At 40.1% G+C, this 23,403-nt stretch overlaps 1 protein-coding gene across 2 annotated transcripts in view; it reads left to right on the forward strand.

Moving 5' to 3' along the window:
* Positions 1–20,657, forward strand: part of nos1 (nitric oxide synthase 1 (neuronal)) — a gene marked incomplete at its 3' end in the record, with an annotated part of 37,872 nt that extends 17,215 nt beyond the window's left edge. Inside the window, exons 6-29 of one of the 2 annotated variants that reach the window (XM_079365949.1) lie at positions 127–289; positions 676–767; positions 2,497–2,638; positions 2,742–2,881; positions 3,817–3,991; positions 5,116–5,217; positions 6,314–6,508; positions 6,770–6,855; positions 7,908–8,052; positions 9,052–9,156; positions 9,235–9,293; positions 9,400–9,516; positions 11,174–11,348; positions 11,695–11,833; positions 12,247–12,325; positions 12,490–12,683; positions 13,931–14,100; positions 15,025–15,235; positions 16,040–16,127; positions 16,624–16,745; positions 17,012–17,160; positions 17,555–17,749; positions 18,070–18,188; positions 20,217–20,657. In XM_079365949.1, the coding sequence (XP_079222075.1) occupies positions 127–289; positions 676–767; positions 2,497–2,638; positions 2,742–2,881; positions 3,817–3,991; positions 5,116–5,217; positions 6,314–6,508; positions 6,770–6,855; positions 7,908–8,052; positions 9,052–9,156; positions 9,235–9,293; positions 9,400–9,516; positions 11,174–11,348; positions 11,695–11,833; positions 12,247–12,325; positions 12,490–12,683; positions 13,931–14,100; positions 15,025–15,235; positions 16,040–16,127; positions 16,624–16,745; positions 17,012–17,160; positions 17,555–17,749; positions 18,070–18,188; positions 20,217–20,232 (3,178 nt within the window). Of the gene's footprint in view, positions 1–126; positions 290–675; positions 768–2,496; positions 2,639–2,741; positions 2,882–3,816; positions 3,992–5,115; positions 5,218–6,313; positions 6,509–6,769; positions 6,856–7,907; positions 8,053–9,051; positions 9,157–9,234; positions 9,294–9,399; positions 9,517–11,173; positions 11,349–11,694; positions 11,834–12,246; positions 12,326–12,489; positions 12,684–13,930; positions 14,101–15,024; positions 15,236–16,039; positions 16,128–16,623; positions 16,746–17,011; positions 17,161–17,554; positions 17,750–18,069; positions 18,193–20,216 lie in introns of those variants that run through there. The other variant, XM_079365950.1, reaches the window with a different exon arrangement.
* Positions 20,658–23,403: the final 2,746 nt, after the last annotated feature.

The raw sequence follows: 23,403 nt of genomic DNA on the forward strand, positions 1-23,403 counted from the left end.
CACTGTAGATGAGTATGACGGATTTGTTCATGGGCCTATGGTGGATTCTTGTTGTGCTATACTGAACTGTACAGTATGCGCATGTTTTCCTATTCTGTTGTGACTTTGGATCTGTCCTGTCTACAGGTATGGCTCTAAGGCCCATGTGGACAGGCTGGAGGAGGTGACGAAGGAGATAGAATCTTCAGGAACATATCAGCTGAAAGACACTGAGCTGATTTATGGAGCCAAACATGCTTGGAGGAATGCTGCCAGATGTGTAGGAAGGATCCAGTGGTCCAAGCTACAGGTATAGAGAGCAGGTCTAAAATCACAGCATGTGGCGGTTAATATATTAGTGTATGATGATTTGACAAGTCATGTGGGTATTTTCAAGATGTAATCTGCATTTCTACTAACTTTGAACTTCAATAACTTTTCAAAAAAAGATGGGTTATAAATTGCCACTTCTCTAAACGAGTTGACATATCACCGTGGACCTTTTCTGGCAACAGAGTAGCACCCTGGTTGCCCTTAGAAAGAATCTAAGTTGAAGACATTTCAGGACTGGTTTCACTTTTTGAAACCAAAACACCTCCTCTACTAGGTCAGAAACTATGTTCCTGTTCAAGGTAATGTCAAATCACTGTGCACAAATGATGTTTTGACTTTTCACGTTTCCGTTTTGCACTTCAGGTTTTTGACGCTAGAGACTGCACAACAGCTCATGGAATGTACAACTACATCTGTAACCACATCAAGTATGCGACCAATAAAGGCAATTTGAGGTAAAAACACAGAAACAAATATCGCTCTTCATTAACTCTTCACTTAAGTTTTATTTCCCTACGCAGTCCATTGTTTCCTCTCGTTCAGCTCTGCTCGGGTTCATCTCCCCTCACTCCATCTGTCGTTCCATGTATTTCATCACCCCTCTCGATCTCTTGACTACCCTGACTTGACCCGCTGTCCCATCTGTCAATGTATTCTCTGTCTCTTAATGCTGCCTCTGACACTATCTGTGTCCTGTCTATCTGTATGTGTCTCTGCAACAATCACTGCCCTGTCAGTGAGGCGGTGGACCCTGCTTGTAACAAGCAGTCATTTGTAAGACCTGAACAGCACTCGCTCACTTCAGCCAAGTCCTAATCACATGTGACACCTCGTATTTAATTCTTGGATGATGGATTGCTACTGACTCATTACTACACTTAGCCTGGCCTTCAGAGGAACAGAATGGATACGTGTTGATGGAAGCCAGCACAGTAGCATCCTGGCTGGTGCTCTGCATACTAGAAACTGTTATTTTGTTCAATCAAAATCATGCGTTATTATCACAGAGACACAGATGTTTCTTGGTGATCCAAATTGATAATTATGATCTTAAGAAGAGAAGAGTCAGTTGTTGACAAATGGTGGGGGTTTTTTTTTGGCTTTTTTTCTGGGAGAAAGTATGCCAACTATACAGCACATACCTTGTGGGAATAATTTTGTAAAATTAAATTAAATTCAAAATACTTTCTTTGTCTCCGGGGGGCCATTCAAAGGCACACAGAGCAGTAAACTAACAACAGTGCAGCTATACTAATAGACATAGAAAATAAAGTGTTAACAAAAAGTACAGTATCAAGATTTAAATACAAAATGACAAAGTTGAATTTTTTAATGACAATAACATTGTGTCAGATTTCCTTCTTTTAACACAAAAAATGAATGTTGTAGGTTTCTTAGAAATATTAATACATAGATGGTCTATGTGTTGTAATGATTAATTGTTAGTGGTGATTTATAATACTTTGTGATCACAACTCAGAATTAACACGTTTTAAGTTGCTTCTTTGGAAGAAAGACTTTTGGTTGGAAAAGATGCACAGATTGTAAAAATGAGGACCGATGTTGATGTTTAAAATAAGAGATTATTAATAATTCAATAAATGCAAGACTTTGGGATTGAACAGTATGACACACAGGGTCAGTGTAAACAGCTTCCTGTTACAGAGTATGCCTGTTGGTTCCTCCACTTGCAATAGTTTACACAGGGACTGAGAGACAGTTTCCGGCAGATGTACTTGTGCTAGCACAACTGGCCCAGATTCACACAGCTGCTTTGCTCCTCTGCATCTTATAACCAGCTTAGCAGTATTACTTTTAGCCTTTCACTTTCACCCAGTCATTGCATTAAAACAACACTCTGATGTCGAGCGGGCTAAAGGTGAGCTTTAGCTTAGCTATGTCCTTTTGGTCTTACGTGTGTTGATATTAAGTGCATAATAGCAACCATGTGTTCGCAATCTTGATGATTAAACTGGGATCTTCATTATACAAGATTAAGTCCACATTTACTCACTTTGAAAGTGCACAGACATTTTCAGGAACCTGATATAATTACTCTGAATGCTACACAAATCAGATTAGATTTATTTGCTCAAGTTACTTAACAATTCAAATACTCTAGACATCTAAACAAACGTTTTCGGAAGACTTTTATTATAGTCTCTCCCTGTTTGTGTTTTGCAGGTCAGCCATCACCATATTTCCACAGAGGACAGATGGCAAACACGACTTTCGAGTGTGGAACAGTCAGTTGATCCGTTACGCGGGTTACAAACAGTCTGATGGACACATCATGGGAGACCCAGCAAATGTTGAATTTACTGAGGTACACAAGAGAAAAAGTTTTTAATTTGAAAACATTAAGCCACACAATCTCTCTTTTGGTCTTTTTTTTTTTTTTTTACTTTTTTTTTTTTTTTCGTCATCAGATATGCATGCAGCTGGGATGGAAAGCTCCAAAGGGTCGTTTTGACGTCCTCCCCCTCTTGCTTCAAGCCAATGGAAATGACCCTGAGCTGTTTGAGATCCCTGAAGACCTCATCCTGGAAGTGCCAATCACACACCCAAAGTGAGTAATGCCTTTCCTTCTGAAGCACTCAACAAATAAACACAATCTAGCCAAACAAGAACAGGGGGAGCTGCAAAAAAAAACAGCCACCCACACACGTCTCTGAACAACAATTCAACAATGGGGTACTTTTAGGCAAAGAAGTCTTATTGGGTTTTCTGTCACTTTCCAACAGCGCTGAATATTCTCAGCTAGCACAACTAGCCATGCTTTATCTGTTGCTATGCCAGATTTTGTGGTAACCATGGGGCTTGTTAGGGAAGTTGCAGTCTTCCACCTGTTTTTTTTTTTCCTTCGTTTTTTTTCATTTCTTTCAAGAAGCATTTTCTCACATTGATGGCTTCACTAGAAAAGGCAAATAGACTGTTAGCAAGCTGCTGCACCTAATCCATCTATTCCAATAATTATAGTATACAAATATATATACTGTGTGTGTATATATATATATATATATATCTTGGTTCTCACAAAACCAGATCCACACAGAGGTATCACAATGTTGCAACATGCTACAGAAAGCATTTCATAATCCCTTGACACTCTGGCCTCCCTGCCAGACTCCCCCAAAATTGGCATCTCATGCTCCATATCCTGCATTAACCAGCTCTCAGCTGGTTGCAGCTTGGCTCAGACCAAGACCACCAACAGAGTCTCATCATCATATGGATTAAACCCAGCTCTGTAAATAATACACCAAAGCAATGTAATCAACGGCCCTTGGAGGGTGCAAGAAGGATATTTGGTCCTAGTTGCTCTTTCCAGCTCTGGAAAGCTGTCAAAAGTGGGGTATTTCTGTGTTAATGTAGGTTTTGGCTGCACCTCATGTGTCTTGGGGATAAACATTTCAGCTCAAAGCTATAGTGTATTTAAGTATTTGAATGTGTATATCGCAAATGTTGGATCAGAATTTATCTCACATTGATGTCTTTGCGCAGATACGAGTGGTTCAAGGATCTGGACCTAAAGTGGTACGGCCTCCCGGCGGTCGCCAACATGCTGCTGGAGATCGGGGGCCTGGAGTTCACCGGCTGCCCCTTCAGCGGCTGGTACATGGGTACAGAGATTGGCGTGAGGGACTTCTGCGACAGCTCACGCTACAACATTCTGGAGGTAGTGTGTTAGGCCAAAATAAAGAGTCACGTTTCATTGGATTGGGGGGGGGACAGAATAGGAGGCATCTTGATTGAAGCCTTGTGCAGAAAGGAGCTCAGGTCACCTGTCGACTCAATCAGAACACAACACAGCTTTCTCCTTTTGAGTGTGCACACCGATGAGACAGCAGACTTTGCTAATATCGATAAAATGTGTTATTATTATTATTATTATTATTATTATTATTATTTATTTTAACCTTAACATAAGCATGTATTTGTCTATTCTTTTATTTATTGAGTCCTTCACTGTAGCCGTGGACTTAAAAATTGAAAACACAAGCTAATCAAAATGTCAAATGTTATTTACATAGGTATCTAAATTATTTATAAGGCATTATTTATTAATAATATATAAGCGACATCGTCTACAACCCTTGCATGCAGGTAAGCAAGATTTCCCATTTTTAACACACAGTTCTGACCTGACGAGTGTAATAGCTGAGCACATTGGGTGCACATTTTGTCTTACAAGTGTGGAATATATTTTTCTGTGTTGCTAATGAAATTGGCTTATGTGTCTGGGATTTATTCTTTGAGGATTTTTTTTTTTCATGACTTGATTGCATGAATTGTTTGGTGAATGAGCAGCCTGAAATCTCAGGCTTTGTCACTGACGCTCAAATAAAACAACTTAACTTTCAAGAATAAAGGCATCTTCACTTTAATGACAGACTTTCAAAGAGGGTTTTTTTTATGTAACCACTGCTGGGTTCATGAAGCATAACTGAACATCAAACTTGAATTTAATGAAAGTTTTGGGATGACACGGAGTGACAAACATTTCTTCACAGTTAGTTCTAAGATCATTACTATAGCTTACATTTAGTGTTGTGGGGACCTGAAGTGCTGTCGCCCCGGTTCATCTAATAACCAACCTTTTGTTGTTTCCTTTTATTTTCATTTAGTACTGACTTATCATGTTGCATCTGTTGTCTTGGCATGTGATGGCATGCATTGATCAACGTGAATCTTTTTGTTTGGTTATGGTTGACCCAAAAACTTCATGAAGTAAAGGAATCACCAACAAGAACAATGACTTCCCCTTGAGAACTCTTTTTTTTCTCCTTCTATCTAATGCAGGAGGTTGCTAACAAGATGGCCTTAGACACCAGGAAGACCTCATCTCTTTGGAAAGATCAGGCACTGGTGGAGATCAACATTGCTGTTCTCCACAGTTTCCAGGTACGATCATTCATTTCTTGGAACAATTGTGTTTGTACAAATGTTTTGGTTTCAAACATGAAGATTCTGCAGCTCAATAAAACTACTCATCTGTATACTCAAAATGTTCCAAACAGACTTTTTTGATTTTCCATAATATTACGAAACATGTTTATCTGGTCAAAGTGAGCTGTTAATGTTTGTTACATATGAGTACAGAAGCAGTGTGATCTAGCACAAAAGAGTCTTAAGGGGTAACTTTCAAAAATACTGCAGCCATACCGCATGGCTGTCAGGCGAACTACCTAACGGCCAAATGATTGATATATAGCTACAAGTTACATATATATGTAACTTTTTCAATGTGTAAATCGTTTTTTATCTCCCATTAATAAGAAGATGTTTAACTGATGTGAAAAAAGTGGATGTTCACTGTCTACCTGTGTTGCCTGTATACATTTTTGCCTGGGTCCAATTTTCTGTGAAAGCTCCAGGAAGTGTCATTTTATTTGCGTTCTCTACATCCTCCTTATTCCGTTCAGCTTACAGAAATCAACAGTACAAACTACAGACTCATCCCACACTCCACGTCTTCACCTGCACAGCCAGAGGCTGCCTTCCACACACTTCTATCCGTCCTAGGAGCTCTCACAGGCGGACAAGCTCATAACACACTCCTGCTCTTAGGCAGTGCCTGCCCAGACTGTCGTTTGTAGGATGTAGAATGAGACACACAGACTCCTTCACAGACTTTCACATGTGTATGACTACTTACCTCCTCTGGAAATATAATGCGGGTAAATATTTAGTGTTTCAGCGGCGATGTCAATGCTCGATTGTGTACATACAAACACGTATGATGAGCACCCGAGGAAGTGCAAGAACAGTAACAGTTTACTGGTGCAGTTCTCCTGCCATGTGGTATCGCTACAAAAGCAGTATTTTTGAAAGTTACATATGGCACCTTAAAGTGAATATGACTTTAAATGTAATCAAAAAATAATCTTTATGAGGTTGTGAAAACTTCTGGACACCTTATATAAAAATGTAAATTCTCACACTACCACAGTCATTGAGTTAAAAACAAAATCAATGGGTTTATTGTTTATTCTTTTAGACATGCAAAGTGACCATAGTGGACCATCACTCAGCCACAGAGTCCTTCATGAAGCACATGGAGAACGAGTACAGAGTGCGAGGCGGCTGTCCCGGAGACTGGGTTTGGATTGTGCCGCCCATGTCAGGAAGCATCACACCCGTGTTCCACCAAGAAATGCTCAACTATCGCCTCACCCCTTCCTTTGAGTACCAGGTAAGATGAAGATGAAGAAGGCTAAACACAATAAATGACTTGCAATAATGATTGTAAATGCTGAATTGCTAATCTAGATTGAGAAAGTCAAGTATAGTCAAGTTTGAAATCATTAGCTGGTGTTGAAGAAGGCGAGGTACTTTTGAGTTAAGTGTGAATTTTAATTGAGTCCACTGAAAATCAAAGCTAATGTCATTATTGTCATAATTGATATGAACCTTATAAAAAAAACAGCCTCTAATGTGTGCCTATTTGCAAAAGCCTGACCCTTGGAATACACACGTGTGGAAAGGAGTCAATGGGACGCCGACAAAGAAAAGAGCCATCGGATTTAAGAAGCTTGCCAAGTAAGTGTGCGGTCGCTCAGAAATAATAAAAGACAACAATGCTTCAACAATCATTAGCTCAAGGTTTCCTCGGGGCCTTAAATGCCACATGTAATTCCCGTTATTGTGTGTATTTATCATCTCAAGAAAAAACAAGTAATCACTTTCCTGACAAAAGTTAGACACTAGGGAAGGAAGCTGGCGTACTCAGCGGTGAAACTCATCCAATCAACCCCACAGGGAGTAATCAAAGCTTTGTCAGTGTTTTCTTTGTGCATGCATGAACTAGGGCACGTGTATTGTCTGCCATTAATATAATTGCCCCGGGGATATGACAAGCTCGCTAATAATAAATGCCATCCATCCTCCGCTACCTTGATAGAAATTCTGTTGCCTGCTGAAGAGAACCGCATTATTCCTAATAACAAATGTTTATCAGACGTATCGACACCAGGGAGAACTCTGGTGAAAGTGAGAATCAAAGATTGCAATCAGCCAATCATAGCGTTCAAAAGTTTTGTCGACAATACCAATTCTTTTTGCTTTTATCATTTTTGGGAGGGCCTTTTTGCCTTAATTGTATAGAACAGTTGTATATAGATAGTCAATGTTGGGAGGAGAGAGAGGGGATGACATGCAGCAAAAGGACTATAGCCTTAGTACATAGGGCGTGAGAAATAAGCTTGAGGCATAAATTGTAAATAATATTGGACAAAGCCAGAGTGACCACACCTATTTCAATAAATGTCAGCATCTACTTACATCACACTTTTGGTGTTTGCTTTAATCACAGGATAGTTGGCAGAAAATACTTTCTTATTTTGTGCTGGCTAAACGGCTCAGAACTAGTTTTTTAAATTAATCAAAATAATTCACAACAATAATCAACAACTTATGATAATCAATTTCACCCCAAAATTGAATTCAGGTATCAGATCGGTGTACTGTTTGACATCCATGAATTAGGCTGTATCTGCTCAGAGGCTTTTTTTTATTACTGGTTGAAGTATCAGAACAACAATAAACCAGTCAGTGTAAATTTACCTCCTGTGCTTGTTTTTTTGCATTTGCAGGGCTGTGAAGTTTTCGGCAAAGCTCATGGGCCAAGCCATGGCCAAGAGGGTGAAGGCCACCATACTGTTCGCCACAGAGACGGGCAAGTCACAAGATTATGCCAAAACTCTCTGTGAAATCTTCAAACACGCTTTTGACGCAAAGGTAACCTTGCCCCTACCTTGCATCACCTTATCTCAGGGTTGAGCATGAGCGTATGTGTCAATGTACGGCCGTCCTCTCGAAGAAAAAGTAGGAAGTCAAACACACCACTCCTTCATACCACTACTCCCTTCCTCTTCGCTCTCGCACTCATGAAGCCAAGCAGATGCCAGATGAGCACAGGCGGAGCGAGGTTAGAAGAAGACAGTGTGTCTTTTGTCACATTTTCTTCTTCTCTTATGCAGCAAAGTGCCGCAGGTCAGAGGCAAGATTTAAGCACTGAAGCGTTGAGCAGCGCAGTAGTTCAAGACAAGATCCCGAACCACCTCTGGCTGTGCAAATCTGTTCAGAAAAAAAGAGAGAGAAGGAAGCGCAACTGCTGCTCTCAATCATACACAGTGTGATTTTTCTCTCCTCCAGGTCATGTCTTATTTCTTTTCCTGTTTCCCCGAGTGTGATCAATCACACGAGAGCAGATTTGTGCATGAAAGTGTGCGGTTGTGTTTGTGCGTGTCACTGAGAGTGGGTGTCTGTAGATGCATGGCAGGGCAGATGTGAGTGCCGGGGGCAAATCCTCGTTTTTTTTTTTTTTTTTTGTGGGGCTAAAGCCTGTTTTCTTTTCACGCCTTTGGTTGTATATCTTAATGTATGTGCGCGCGTGTGTCGGTGTGAGCATGTTCTGTGGAAGACTCACACCATCATGTTGAGTGGTGTGCATCACGGCTGCTCATTGTGTTGCAGCATCATATTATCATCTCGTTAAAGGCGAGGACAGAGTGGTCATTATAACCTCCTCCTCTGCCAGCGGCTATGTGTTCACCCTTTTTATTTACACACACACACACACACACACACACACACACACACACACACACACACGAGTCATCTGTCGTGTGCACTATTTGTGTGTGTTGAGGAGAGAAGAGTGAAATATCCATTGTGCATGACAGTGGAGGCTCACGCGCTCCATGATGCTCTGTTCTGTTCTTGGCTTATCTGCAGGTCATGTCGATGGATGAATATGATGTAGTGGACCTGGAGCATGAGACGTTGGTGTTAGTGGTGACCAGCACTTTTGGTAATGGTGACCCACCGGAAAATGGAGAGGTGTGTATGTTATCTAATACTCAATGAAGCACAGGACACATGCAGAGCGTGTTTACAGCTTCTCTTTGGTGCCTGTAGAAATTTGGAGCCGCCTTAATGGAGATGCGCCACCCAACATCCAACACAGAAGACAGAAAGTGAGTTTTTTTTTTTTTTGCGCATGTCATGTCACACTTGATGTTTTTCTTCCCTTGAGGTTCACATCCGTGTGTCTCATCTCTTTGCTTTCTCCTCCCTTTCAAGGAGCTACAAGGTCCGTTTCAACAGTGTGTCCTCCTACTCTGACACTCGCAAGTCCTCCAGCGACGAGCCAGAAGTCAAGATTAACTTTGAGAGCACGGGACCTCTGGCCAACGTCAGGTAAAACTAAACCACACTAGAAAGCACTGGAATTGATTGAACATAAATTGAAGTAATGATCATCTTCTAAAGGAGCGGTATTGATTGCACTTAAAGGGATACTACATCCATTTACATGAAGCTGTGTATCATTAGAAACATGGTAGTAGTGTTGAATGGTCGTGAATCCAGCCCTCATTTTGCCCTGAGACGAGAAAAATATGTTTTTCTTTGCCTGGAAGTTTTCTTCATGTGATGCAAAAAGCGTCATATTGCATCACATGAAGAAAACTTCCAGGCAAAGAAAAACATTTTTCTCATCTCAGGGCAAAATGAGGGCTGGATTCACGACCATTCAACACTACTACCATGTTTCTAATGATACACAGCTTCATGCAAATGGGTGAAGTATCCCTTTAACATTCATGTATAAAAAATGTATCATAATGAAGATTTATCAAAACATATGCATATAAATACTCTTTTAAACTGTCCTTTAAATAGAGCATGGATGAACACTTTCAAATAATGAGAATAAAATAGCACTCATTGCACTTTTATTATAGAATAATCATAATTGGTGAAAAAGCTAGTTGGTAGAGCTTAGTGCCAGTACAGGAGACATCAATGGGGAGTGCACATTGAAACACAGGATCCCCTGCTGCTTGATTTTGATGTTTATTTGGTGACCAGGTGGATGATGTTGTAGAGGTGGATGATTTTTTATCAATAACGCATCCGATTCCCTGATCAAAAGGTAAATACAAAAGGTTTGTCGGTTCCTTTTTTCTTCTTCTGACTGCCAGGCTAGGTTTGGAGAAACAAAGGATCTTGAGGTATGAGGGCAGGCTTTATAATGTTTGGGGTGTGGCTTACACAGGTGTGGTGGAGGTCAGGTGTGGTGAATCTAGGTGATTGGAGCTTGAGATTTTAACAATTGGTGTATCTGTAACTTATTCTTGATTTGAGATATTTTTGGGGGTTGGGGGGGAGGATGAACTTGCAACATAAAGAAACTCATTTTTGGTTTGTCCCTTGCCTTGCATATGATTTCAGTTTTGGCAGCAAGGCAACGGACCCAAAAGTTTCGACAGATAAAGTTTTCAGATATAAATGAGATCATTTGGAAAAACAAGAACGGCTGTGCCTTGAATTTGGAATCGGTTACGAACAAAACACTTGCCAGCAGCATTTCAACTCTTTTGTTGTTGAGTAGCAAAAAAGTGGCAAGTATCGTTAGGCTTGTAATGAAGAAGTTTTCAAACATTCTAACAGAGTGCTCCAATATCAATCGAGTTCTCATCCTCACTCCTATGAAATCTCAATGAAAGTGGAGTCCTGAGGGTGCTGATTTCGGTGACAGCAGTGGACAGTTTGATGACATGTTGCAATAAAGGAAAAACACGGCAAACGTTCTCACATTTGAACCCGATGTGGGCTGATGGTTTCACAGCAGGAAGTGATCTTTCCCGTGTTTACATTGATCTAAAAGTAGACAGCACAAGCACTTGTGAATAAGTCGGCTGTTTTTGGTGCATCTTAAGAGGGTAGAAAGGCCAAGTTCTCAAACGTAGGCTCTGATGCGATGGCTGTTGATGTCTTTGCTTGTGTTTTGCTTTTGGAAGAGGACCTTTCTTTTCCATCTCTGTCTCTTTTTCTTAAATGTGTTTCTGTTTAGGTTCTCCGTGTTTGGCCTTGGCTCCAGGGCCTACCCACACTTCTGCGCCTTTGCCCACGCTGTGGACACGCTGTTTGAAGAGCTTGGGGGGGAGCGCATCCTACGCATGGGTGAAGGAGACGAGCTGTGTGGCCAGGAGGAGTCATTCAGAACCTGGGCCAAGAAGGTTTTTAAGGTCGGTTTTGAGGGACTCTTACAGCTCAATTAAGATCATTTTGTCAATCATTATGATGTAGTGTGCCTGGAATGGAAGTGCAGTGCACATTTTTGGCTTGTGCCATGCAAGTGGCATGTAATTGGCCTACATTTGAAATAAATAAAATTCATTTAAAAACCCCTTTTAAACAACCATAACATTCCAGATACACTTTTATGGCTTTTCCAAGACCCTGAATAAGTGGAGGCTGTCCTATTTAAAGTTCAAGGTTTTTTTTGTTTTTTTTTTAATCTGCTATTCCTGTGGTGGTGTACTTTAAATAATTCTGATGCTCTTTCCTCTGGGTGTGCTGCAACACGTAAAGGCTGCCTGTGATGTGTTCTGTGTCGGGGACGACGTGAACATCGAGAAAGCCAACGACTCCTTGATCAGCAACGACCGCAGTTGGAAGAAGAGCAAATTCCGCCTCACATACACAGCTGAGGCTCCAGCGTTGACTGACGGTAAATGATAATCCTAAAGAAACAGTGAGCAATGCACCGTTGATGTTGTTTTCATATCATTCGTGCTAATGAACACTGCAGCTTAAATTGACCGTATTGAATCTGCAGAAGGTTGGCAATGTTATTGATCAGCGCCAGTGACTCATCTGCTTTAGCTCCTGTAGAGTTGCAGCAATGGAGTGAAAAATCATAATACAGGATTTCTTTATTTTGCATTTTAAGGTATTTGTATTTTTGAAGACAGCCGACTTTTATTGATTTACAAAATAACAAAATGTACAACTACTGTATGTTCCTTTCAAAAAAAAAAAGAAATCAGATTCAGAGAGTATCTGCCTATTAATAGTTTGACGCGTCACCAAATAAAGCAATTGTCATGTATGTGATGCCGTATTGTGTCTGTCTTTCAACAGCATTATACAGTGTTCACAAGAAGAAGGTTTATGGAGCAAAGATGCTAGAATCTCAGAACTTACAGAGTCCCAAATCCAAGTAAGTATCTTATTACCAAAGAAGCAAGTCGCACATATCTGGAAGAAATGTCAATTCCAGTTTCACTAACCCCTTAATGGGGTGTCACTATCTTGCATAAACTAAAAGGAAACAGGCTGCTTGTGTTGCAGAGTTTCATTCTAAATCCCCGATCTCTTTTGCAGTCGCTCCACCATATTTGTGCGACTCCACACAAACAACCACGACAAACTGAGCTACCATCCCGGCGACCATCTGGGAATCTTCCCTGGCAACTACGAGGACTTGGTGACGGCTCTCATAGATAAACTGGAGGACGCTCCACCTGTCAATCAAATTGTCAAAGTGGAGTTTCTGGAGGAGAGGAACACTGCCCTAGGTGGGTGATGCTATTAGCAACGTCACGCTAATTTACGGATAGAGTGGGTGTGCGGTCATGAAGGTTGCAGACTTGAATGTGGGCAGGATGTCCAAATCAAAACATGAATAAGAAACTTGTCTCTCAGACAACATGAAGTCACACTTCAGCGAGGTATGTGTGCCCAGAAATCTCTCAGTGAAGCTGCTTATTGGCAAACAGTTGTGGTGACACTCTGTGACATAAGTGCGATTTCACTGGAACTGTGAAGCAATGCATTTCTAAAACAGTGTGTGTGTGTGCTTATTGAGACTGAGGTTCACAAATAAAACATCCCTGCTAATGGCTTATTAAAGTCCTTTTTTCTAACTGCATATACATACAAGAGTAGTTCATATTTAAAGACAGCACTAAGCAGCTCTGTAATGTTTCATGGGTAACTCTTTATTTTGACTCCATTAGCATTTGTAAGCAGGGTAAAATCCATTAACGTAATCATATTAAGTCATAATTGATGGCTCATAGCTGATTATAATATCGCTGAAAGCAGTTATGAGGACATGTTTATTTACGCAATCACTGATATCATCTTATTCTATGAAAACATAAAATTACATATTAACATTTGCTGACAAACACGTTTCTCTACCAAAACTAGATAGGGCACCTTAAAGACTTGCATATTCCCTATGTGCTTTCCACATGCTTTATTTTGTTTAAAAAGTGATTTAAGTATTGCATTATAATAACTTGTTAAACGGCGTTGCCATCTATCAGAGTGTTGTGCACATGTAGTGAAACTGTCTCTAAGGTGATATGATTGGTGTAATCAAACTTAAAATATCATGCTGGGTGTAACTTTCAGCAGATCACTGACATGTAATAATAATAATAATAATAATACATTTTATTTGATGTTTTAGATTATTAAAGCATTGTGGAGACCATGTTGATAAACATTTGCCAATTAAAACATTAAAAAGATATAACAGACACCATATCATTGAATCATTTGTTTCCTTGTACCTCTGTTTTGGTCTTTACCAACTCCTGAAATATCGGGCTCTTTATCAGTAAAAAGAAGAAGCTTGGCCGTGCTCACGCTGTATTTGCGTTGAGAACGCTGGGTTTATCTGTGCTTTTTTTCCACATGCATGATTTCCTGCTGAGCATGGAAACAGGTTTGGCTGATAAGAATTGGCAGGATGGAAAACAGTCATTTGATCCACTGTTAGAATGAAATAAAAATCAATTATTTTTCTCTGCAGGTGTAATCAGTAACTGGACAAATGAGACACGGATCCCTCCCTGCACCATCTTCCAGGCCTTCCAGTATTTCCTGGACATCACCACCCCACCCAGCCCCGTGCTGCTCCAGCAGTTTGCTGCTCTGGCAACCAATGACAAACAGAAAAAGAAACTTGAGATCCTTAGTAAGGTAAATTCTGAGATTGAGATTGACTTAGTCTTACAGTTAACGATGGCCTATGAAGTTATTGAAAAAACTTAAAAGGGATATGGCGCAAAAATGAATGCTCCTGATCTTACCAGGACCCAGCAACCCCCCCCTCCCGTATTCCCAACAATTCACTCTCTATTTTTGTGAAAACTCGGCTTGGGCCAAGCAGTGAGTCATATGCTCATACACATCATTGTCTCCGAAGCAAGACAGAAACAATGTAAGGCTTCAGTGTACAGTATAATCACCTCTGCAGGATTTTTATTTTTTGTGTGTTTTCGTCAATAAGCGTTTGCTTATTTCAGAACAAATTGTCTCACTATGTCTCAACTCTTTATGATTAGCTATGGAGAACAGGCAAGCTGTGTTGGTGCTTTGTTAAAGTGTGTATAATTTTAATACAAAAAAGACAATGCATCTACAATTTCTGACGATCTATGAATAATTTCAAAAGTTTCAACTATGTATGAAGTTTTAAGACCAAAGCCAGAAAGTACTTTTTGCTCTTACGTGGCTAATTGTACATGCGGTGCTGCAGGCTCAGGTTAAAGACCACAGCTGGCTTTATAATTGTCCCTGTGTCGCTCATTATCAGCTTTAGAATAAACCACTAGTCCGGGACACATCAAAGTTTTTATAGTGCTCCAAATTCATCACGTCCAAATGTCAGTGACGACACAAAGAAACAGTTGGTTAGTGAATGGTGAATGACTCTGCTCCGGGCTGCCTCCTGCTCTCAAGTCAGAAATGTTTACAGAGCTAAAAGAGGAAAACAGATTCCTTTTCTCTCTCTCTCTTTTTGTTTCTTATTTTAGATTACTTTATCAGGGCAACAACAACTTTTAGTAAACATTCAATCAATTAGCTTTCATTCTTACTGTCTCTTTCAACCCAACTTTCCAGGGCTTGCAAGAGTATGAAGAGTGGAAGTGGTACAACAATTCAACACTGGTGGAAGTTATGGAGGAGTTCCCCTCAATCCAGATGCCCTCCACTCTTCTGCTTACCCAGCTGCCCTTGCTGCAGCCTCGCTACTACTCCATCAGCTCCTCTCCAGACCTGCACCCAGGAGAGATCCATCTCACTGTTGCTGTGGTCTCATACCAAGCAAGAGGTGAGGACGTAGTTATTCATTGGAAGCCCCCCCTTTTTTTAGCTGATTATAAGCTCTGGTCTCCAAGGTTTTAAGGCTGTGTATAGGCTCTTAAAGCGGTTCCCTATTTTCTGCCATTTTTTGCAGTGAGATTACTGACATGTCATTAACATTTCATTTCATTTACTTGTTCCTTCCTGTAGTTAATAATAGATTGAAAATTAACAGTAAAATGTTCAGAAAAGTAGGAAACCTTTACTAAAACAATAAAAATACACCTTTCCTGGTTATTATTGTCTTTCATGGTTCGAAGACAGTGTGCTGTGCTTTTCTTAAAGATTCTAGTATAGATGCAAAAAGTCACGTTGCCCAGCCTCTCCGAAAACCATTTAGTGGTTAAAAAAAGTGGTCAAAACACATTCTGTTATGGTAATATGAAAACAATGCCAGTCTGTCATATATTATACGAAATGCACCAGCTAGTTAATTGTATGTGTAAAAAAAACCTCAAGGCTCTTACAGTACCACCTTTAAACTGATATAAGTAGAGAGCAAACATGTCAAGTTGCCATCACTACTATATTCTCCCCAAACATATAATCTCTACTTTTGGAAACATGTGTCATTGAATGTTAATGACTGAGTCTGAATTACTGTGATTTTCCTTTTTAAGAGAGAGAGAGGGGGGGGGGGGGGGGGGAATGGCTTTAGCCTTGTAAAGTGTGAAAAGGCTACTCTTTACCTGTTAGTTTGTGCACTTAAAGAGAGTGGGAGGCGGAGGAGACAGAAAAGGTAAAGTGCTTGCTTGGTAATAATCCCTTACAGATGGAGGAGGACCAATCCACCATGGAGTGTGTTCATCATGGCTCAACAGGATAGAGAAGGGGGAGATGGTGCCATGTTTTGTCCGAAGGTAAATGTGAAATGCGTCAAGTATTAAAAACATTAAAGCCAAACACATGTACAGTATGTATGCATACCTCAATTTAGTTTAGACTGAAAATCCAGGCTATTCCACTAGAGGGATGGCCACCTCATATGAACCTGTTTAAGGAAATTCAAGTGATGAGTGATATGGCTCCTGCCAGTTGGGAATCCCCACATGCATTTCTTGAGTTTTACTGCCTGAGTGTGACAGAGCCCTCTGTGGCACCCTCTGTCCTTCGTATTGGTCCTTCTTTAGTGGGTGCTAGCAGCAGCAGTCAGAAGGGAGGCCCGTCAGAGCAGTGTCAGCATTTTTTAGTTTGATACTTTTTAAATATTGCAAACTCTTCTCAAAATTGCACACCACAGATTTAATACTCTAATCAGCAAGCTTCAAAGTGAGTCCAATGTTGTTTAAGTCGCATAGAACCAGGATAGCTTTTCCCAGTCTTTTTACCTCATCTTTATCTATTTTGTTATTTCAGCGCACCATCATTCCAACTTCCCAAAGACAACCAAGCACCTTGTATCCTGGTGGGTCCAGGAACGGGAATCGCCCCCTTCCGAAGTTTCTGGCAACAGAGACTGTATGACCTTGAACACAATGGTTGGTTCTGTCTTTATTCCAGAAATGTATTTATTACTGCCTTTAAGGATTTGCAGTAGATCTTTATGGCTATGCATGAACCTGCAGACAGAATCTTCAATTTGATGACTGCATTTTTAGAATCTCCAGGACAAGGTGTTAAATGTATTCATGCAGTTAGAATGCTGTCATATGCACCTGTGAGTAATAATGGAATTCAGAGCAAATCCCTGTCGCTCCGAAAGCACCATTTAGAGTAATGAAGACTCTCTGCCTGTCGTTTTTAGGAATGGAGTTGTGCCCCATGATCCTGGTGTTTGGCTGTCGGCAGTCTGAGATGGATCACATCTACAAAGAGGAGACCATCCAGGCCAAGAACAAAGAGGTGTTCAAGGAGCTGTACACGGCCTATTCCAGAGAACCCGGCAAACCAAAGGTACAAGTGCTAAACTGTCCATATCTCTGACTGAGTCAGCTTGTCATAAATCCTTGTGGAGCTGTGTGGGTTTGAAATAAAATCACAGAGTGAAGAAAGAGCTTTTTTCTTTTCAAAGAAAGCTTGTGAGTACTTCACTTCCGTTGAAATGTTGTTTTTCTGTGTAATGATTTTCTTTTGTTTTTCATAGTTATGAAACAATGTTTTGTACTTTTTCAATCCTTAGATAAACAAACATTGTTAATAGCAGCATTTGCATTTGCACTTCTTCATTTGACTTTACACCCTGTCTGTCAGTTGTCCCCTGAATGCATTTTTCATTGTCTCCTTTCCTACTTTCTTACAATTGACTTCGTCACACTAATGTATCACCCCTTCATCGCCTCTCTGTAAGAAATACGTACAAGATGTTCTGCGCGAGCAGCTGTCAGAGACAGTGTACCAGTGCCTGAGGGAGGAGGGCGGACACATCTATGTCTGCGGGGATGTTACAATGGCCGGAGATGTTCTCAAGACTGTCCAGCAAATTATCAAACAGCAGGGCAGCATGACCCTGGAAGATGCTGGCTTCTTTATCAGCAAGCTTCGGGTAAGAGGGAGAAAACCATTTTCTGTTCAATAACTGATTTGCATACTTTTGACCCTGCCACACTTGTAGTTAGTTGTATCCCTGTTGTTAAATATTTGAACAGAATGAAATCAGTGCACCAGTAGTTAAGAGCAGAGACTTAAGAGAGCATTTTATTGGAATATTCTTACAGAAGAAGCCCTTATGACCCCCCTTTGTCTTAATGATTGTGTTTTAATTTTTACATCAGGCCTTTTTAAAACTAAAAATATGAAGAAAAAAATCATATCCAGTTCAACATTTCCACATTTTCTTTTCTTTAACCACGTGATGGTTTCCAGGATGAGAACCGCTACCATGAGGACATCTTTGGTGTCACCCTGCGCACGTACGAGGTCACCAACCGGCTCCGTTCAGAGTCCATTGCCTACATTGAAGAAAGCAAAAAGGACTCAGATGAGTAAGTGGTTCCTTTCTTTCGCAATACATTGTAATAGTTCAGGGCAATTCCTTAAAGCTTCTCCCTTAATGCAGATTGTGTCTCTCTTAAGGAGTTAGATTTGTTCCTCCTCCTACACCATTGGTATTGACAATGCAAATGTCAGAACAAGTCCCACCCCTACTTGATTTTGATTGGTTGGTGAGGGAAAAGCGAGATTGTTTAAGTGAGAGGGGGCTGTCCTCAGCCAGCAGAAACAGCTGACACGTGAAAACACTGAACTGCATTGGTTTGGTTTAGATGATAGACACTGTAAATCATTGTCAATGGACAAAGGTGCTTAATAGTTGTTTAGGTTTCTTGTTCCACATTGTAAATATTTTGATTTTTCTTCAGATTTCATTTTCATTTACAAACTCATAGTCTCCCGTCCTGAATGATACCGAGTCTTGTGACATCATTTCAGGAATGTTCTTATACCATGTCCAAACAGCATGCAGAGAGTGTGAGCAACAAAGTCCACTTCCATTGTTTCCTTTTTCGATTGTGCTAAAAGTATGCGAGCAACGCAACATGAAACAGGGCGTCACTTCCCGTAGTTTTCACCCTGGATGCCGTGTTTCTATTTTCATTTCTGTCGCTTGCGTAGACATGGACAAGGAACAAAGAACAAGGGAGAGCAACAAGGCCCTCGGAGTGTCGGAATCAGAATAAATGAATTAGTGGCACTAGTCGTACTGTTTACAGGGGGAATATATCTGAGGCACGTTAGAACAATCTGCAAGAGTTTTTTTCTGGAGCCACAAGAGACATACAACTTTTCACAATGTGATACACCTCCCACAAAGCTATCCTTTAAAGTCTGCACAAGATTTAGGGATAATCTTAGTTGTATCATACCGTGGGTAAATACTTAAATGGCTCTGCGTTTATATGTTTCATCCGTTTCTATCATTCTTATAACCTTCTGTATGTTCCCCCGTGTTTTTGTTTGTTTTTGTGTGGAGTAATTTGCACAAAGTCATAACACAAATATGGCCAGTTAGCAAGCTTTGGTTACCCTAGCAACAGGTGGGGGGGGGGGGGGGGGGGGGGGGACTGTATGTGTTAATATTTGAACACATTTGAAAATCAGAGAAGCAAAAATAAAAAGTGTAAAAGAGAGAAATCAAGATCAGGAAAGGAACATCACTGATACAGAGGTTGTATGTTACTTATGGACAAATTAGCGTTGCTCCCCCTTTCCATACTATACTATGCCATGCTGCCATGTTTTTTTTAATGAATTGCTTTTGTCATTGAATTATCATCCGTTGTCCTATTTCATTTGTTCATTGTCAGTTTGTTTCTGACTGGATTTGGGGAGGCATGGTAATGTGTGGTGATGTATACACACACATTACTTATTCCTCATCTTCAACACTCCTGTGCTGTGTTGGATGCTTAAGATCTACGATGGGTTCAGTGATTTATTCATTGATGCTTTTTATCACTCAAATTTCCCAGCTGTTGGCTTGTATTTTAGGAATGAAAAAAATATATAAAAAAATGTTTTGGCTCGGCCCATTGAGATTTATCCCAGCCCCGGTAAGATTACCAGAGCGGCTTTATCTCAAAGAAACGTTTGTGTAAATCCAAATCCAATCTGCAACCTGTAGTTGTTGGTGTTTACTGATGTGTGATCTTTCCCCTACTTTAACATGAAAACAGAGTTGGTTTCCACGGAAACCTGTGGACGAGGACCTATAATCTAAGAGGATTACAGTGAAAGCGAGTGGCTCTGTTCCATTTGTTGTTTTGCCATTATTTGCACATATTCAAGATATGACACTTCATATAGCCCTCGTCATGAGAGCAAAACAAGGACCCTACATAGCCACTATGGCTCATTAAGCACCAACATAATGCATCACAGACGATGGTTCTGTGTGGATTGTCACTTGAATTTCACATTTGGCTATTAAAGCCTCTGTTCTCTGGATGAGTAATAACGGTAACGTGTCTATTTCTATGTCTCTGTTTTTCTGTCTGTCTTTCCTTTTCTCTCAGGGTTTTCTGCTCGTAATGAAACAGGGGCTTTCTGATGGAAACCAGTTCAGAAGACACAGCAACTGGTTGAAGAATACTGTGCCAATTTTTGTACTTTAAAAATGGGTTTCTTTCTTTTTTATACCAATTTAATGTTTCTGTTGGGCTCTGCGGTTTTGCCTGTAGCAAGCTGAAAATGTTCTGTTCTCTGAGACTGTTTTTTTTGTTTTTGCTTGTTGATGATACTTCAAAAAATGATAAATTGATCATTTGATTCATAATGTGTTCACCTAGTGTAATGACCTGCCTCATTGTGAATGCATGACCAAGATGAAAATATACTCAAGAAATATAATGTACTCTGTGTTATTGTTAAAGTTCAAAGGCTTTTATTGAGGTTTTACTCTAACAAGGAAGCATCAGGCATTGCTAACAAACTCACAGACATTACTGAAGTATGAAACAAGTATGAAAACTGTTGTTGTTTTTTTTCGTCAGAGGCTGTTATTTTAAGGGAAGTTAAAAAGGGAGAGGTATGTACAGTATATGATGTACAGGCATGCAGATGGAAACAAATGGAGAGACTGATTTTTTTGGCAAACAAGTTTGGCATTTTGACAGCTCATCCTGAATTATGAAAACAGCTATTCTGTCACAGCCGCAACCAACGGTTATCTTACTCTTTATTGGCAATCCATGAGAATGCATCGGCCTCTGTGCCAGATCTGTTTCTCATGGCCTGTCCAGTCTGTCATAACATCATCATGCTTTTTTCTCTGCTGGTGTAAAATTACAGTGATGGTGGAGGGAATTTTGAGAAACTGAATTCAATGAGAATTGAGAATTTTCTGTGAATAAATCCAGTCCTTTGTAGTTTATTTTCACCCTCTGGGACTTTTCTCTTAAGCCGTGCATACATTATGATGTCAGGCCGATTGAGACCCAAGTTGTGAGTCATGCGGCCGAATTTCAGTCCAGTCGTACGTTGTTGGTGGTACAGCGTACACTGAGGCCCGATGGCCGATCACGGTCTGAGGATTTTCTGCCATGTTAGTTGGTCTTACAACTTTTTGAATCACTTAAGCTTGTGTTAATAAATACCTTATTTCAATTTCTATTCTAAATGGAAACTCGTTCATAATCCCATAGTCTTTTAAAACGAGGGAAATGGAAGTGCTAGATTGCTAATTTATTTCAGAATCTTTACTTTGGAGCTCTATTGATACCACAGTTAAGGTCTGAATGGGAAATATAAGCAAAAGTGATGGTGTGATCGTAACTGATCAAGCTCTTTTTTTTCTTAGAGGGGTGAAATTGTTGAAATGGTAAAATGTACATTGTTGTTTTAGTAATTGCTTCAATTTAGAAAATAATCCAGGATTTAGAGTTTAAACAACCACATGCATGATCATTTTAGGTACTTTTCACTGCATTTCTTAGCTGCATACAAATGCTCAGTGGCAAAAAGCTTTACATAAAAACTGTCAATTTTGGTAATTCTAAAAATATCTCCTTGTTGGTGCTAACAAATATTAACAGTTCTAATGGACAGCAGTCTTACTCATCTTTCTGAGTCTTTAAAGTACAGCTTGTTATAAAGTCTTTAGTTTTGAGGTGAGGTTTATACCCATGTGGCAACTTGCATGGTGTTGAAAAATGAAGCCAATGCGAGAGTGCAAAATCCTGCAGTTTGTTGAGTGTTAGCTTGAGGCTGGCTCCAGGAGCCCCTGATGTCACTTGCACACAACAGCCAAAAAAAGCAATTTTCACAGCATAAGTAACGGATAAGGGGATTTTTCAAAAGAAAAAAAACAGCTACATTTTGACTTTATTAACGATGCGTGTTATCCATAGTTAGGCACGTAGCAGACTGACAGGTGGGCTCGATGTAACAGGATTAAACCCCGCCTCAGCTCCAGCTCTCAGTTTGTTGTTAGGTTTACTGAAAATTTGTCTGAAACAGGATTCCCAGCATTGTTGCTGCTATTAATGATAATTATGGTCTATGGTTATACCTAATTTAACTGTCACCAGGTTAACAACTCCTCATTAAAAAGTTTGGGGATCGTTTGTTCATCTTACTCCCATCAAGAAAACTTACAATTGTTATTTTCTCCCAAAAGATTAAATAGAACCTAATATTATAGTGTCTCTGCAAGAACTGAAGTAAACAAATAGACCTACTAGCATTAGCATTGTCTGCATCATGACTCCTCTGCCTCTTGCCTTACATTAACTCTCTGCCTCTGCCTACACGAAGCACATTCATTCTCTCTTACGTCTCTCTGCATGATTACGTGTGCAAACCCTGCAGCTCACGCGCCGCCCTTTCACTGTGACCTGACACCTGCTCAGTAGCATCAGCATGCATGTGCGTGCGTGTATGCGTGTGTGCGTTTGTGTGTGGTCATAAATGTCCGCATGTCTATCCGAGTGGGTGTAAAACACGCATGTGCTCAGGTGTATGTTTTTACATGTTGATTCTGCTCTTTCTCCGTCACTTTGTCGAACTGGTCCTATTCTGATGAATTTGTTGCTTTATGGGTCACACAAGGCTGCAAGTTTAATAGTACATATGTTATTTTAGCGACAGGAAACTGCACATTTAGCTTTAATGTTAATGTTCAGTTGTATTATTTTATGTTGCAAGAAAGTTTTTCATTCAGGGACAAGGCGATCACACTGCTGTGGTCATTCGCTGCTTTCCAATGAGTCAGGGTTCTAATTAGAATTTTTAGTGCAGGGGGCCATGTTGTTTATTGATCACACTCTGCAGTAACTTGATGCTTTTCTTCTCGGCTTCTTGGTCTTGTTTGTTACCTTCTTTGTCTTTCAAATTAAAGATAACTGTTAGCATGATCAACAGATTTCAATGTGAGTTTCAAATGTCCCTAAAGCTGCCTAAAATGTGTTTTTTTTTTGTTTTTTTTTTCTTTCTTCCCAATGACAACTGTTTTACTGCCGGGAAAAATGGGTTATTCTCATTGTCCCCACCTATGTTCATTCTATATGAATGTCTCCTCTGTTTCATTTTTTTTAACAGATTTAGTTTAATTGGAATGAGAGTGTCAATTAAATGTCAGTGGTGTAAAATGTGCAACAAAACCAATTGATACAATAAATAGCTTCTATATACAGCTTCTATATAAATATATATATATATTCAAATATAAGTCTTACATATAAAGAATACCACCCCGATCTTTTC

This window comes from Symphodus melops (genome assembly GCF_947650265.1).
Source record: "Symphodus melops genome assembly, chromosome: 1".
Lineage (NCBI taxonomy): Eukaryota > Metazoa > Chordata > Actinopteri > Labriformes > Labridae > Symphodus > Symphodus melops.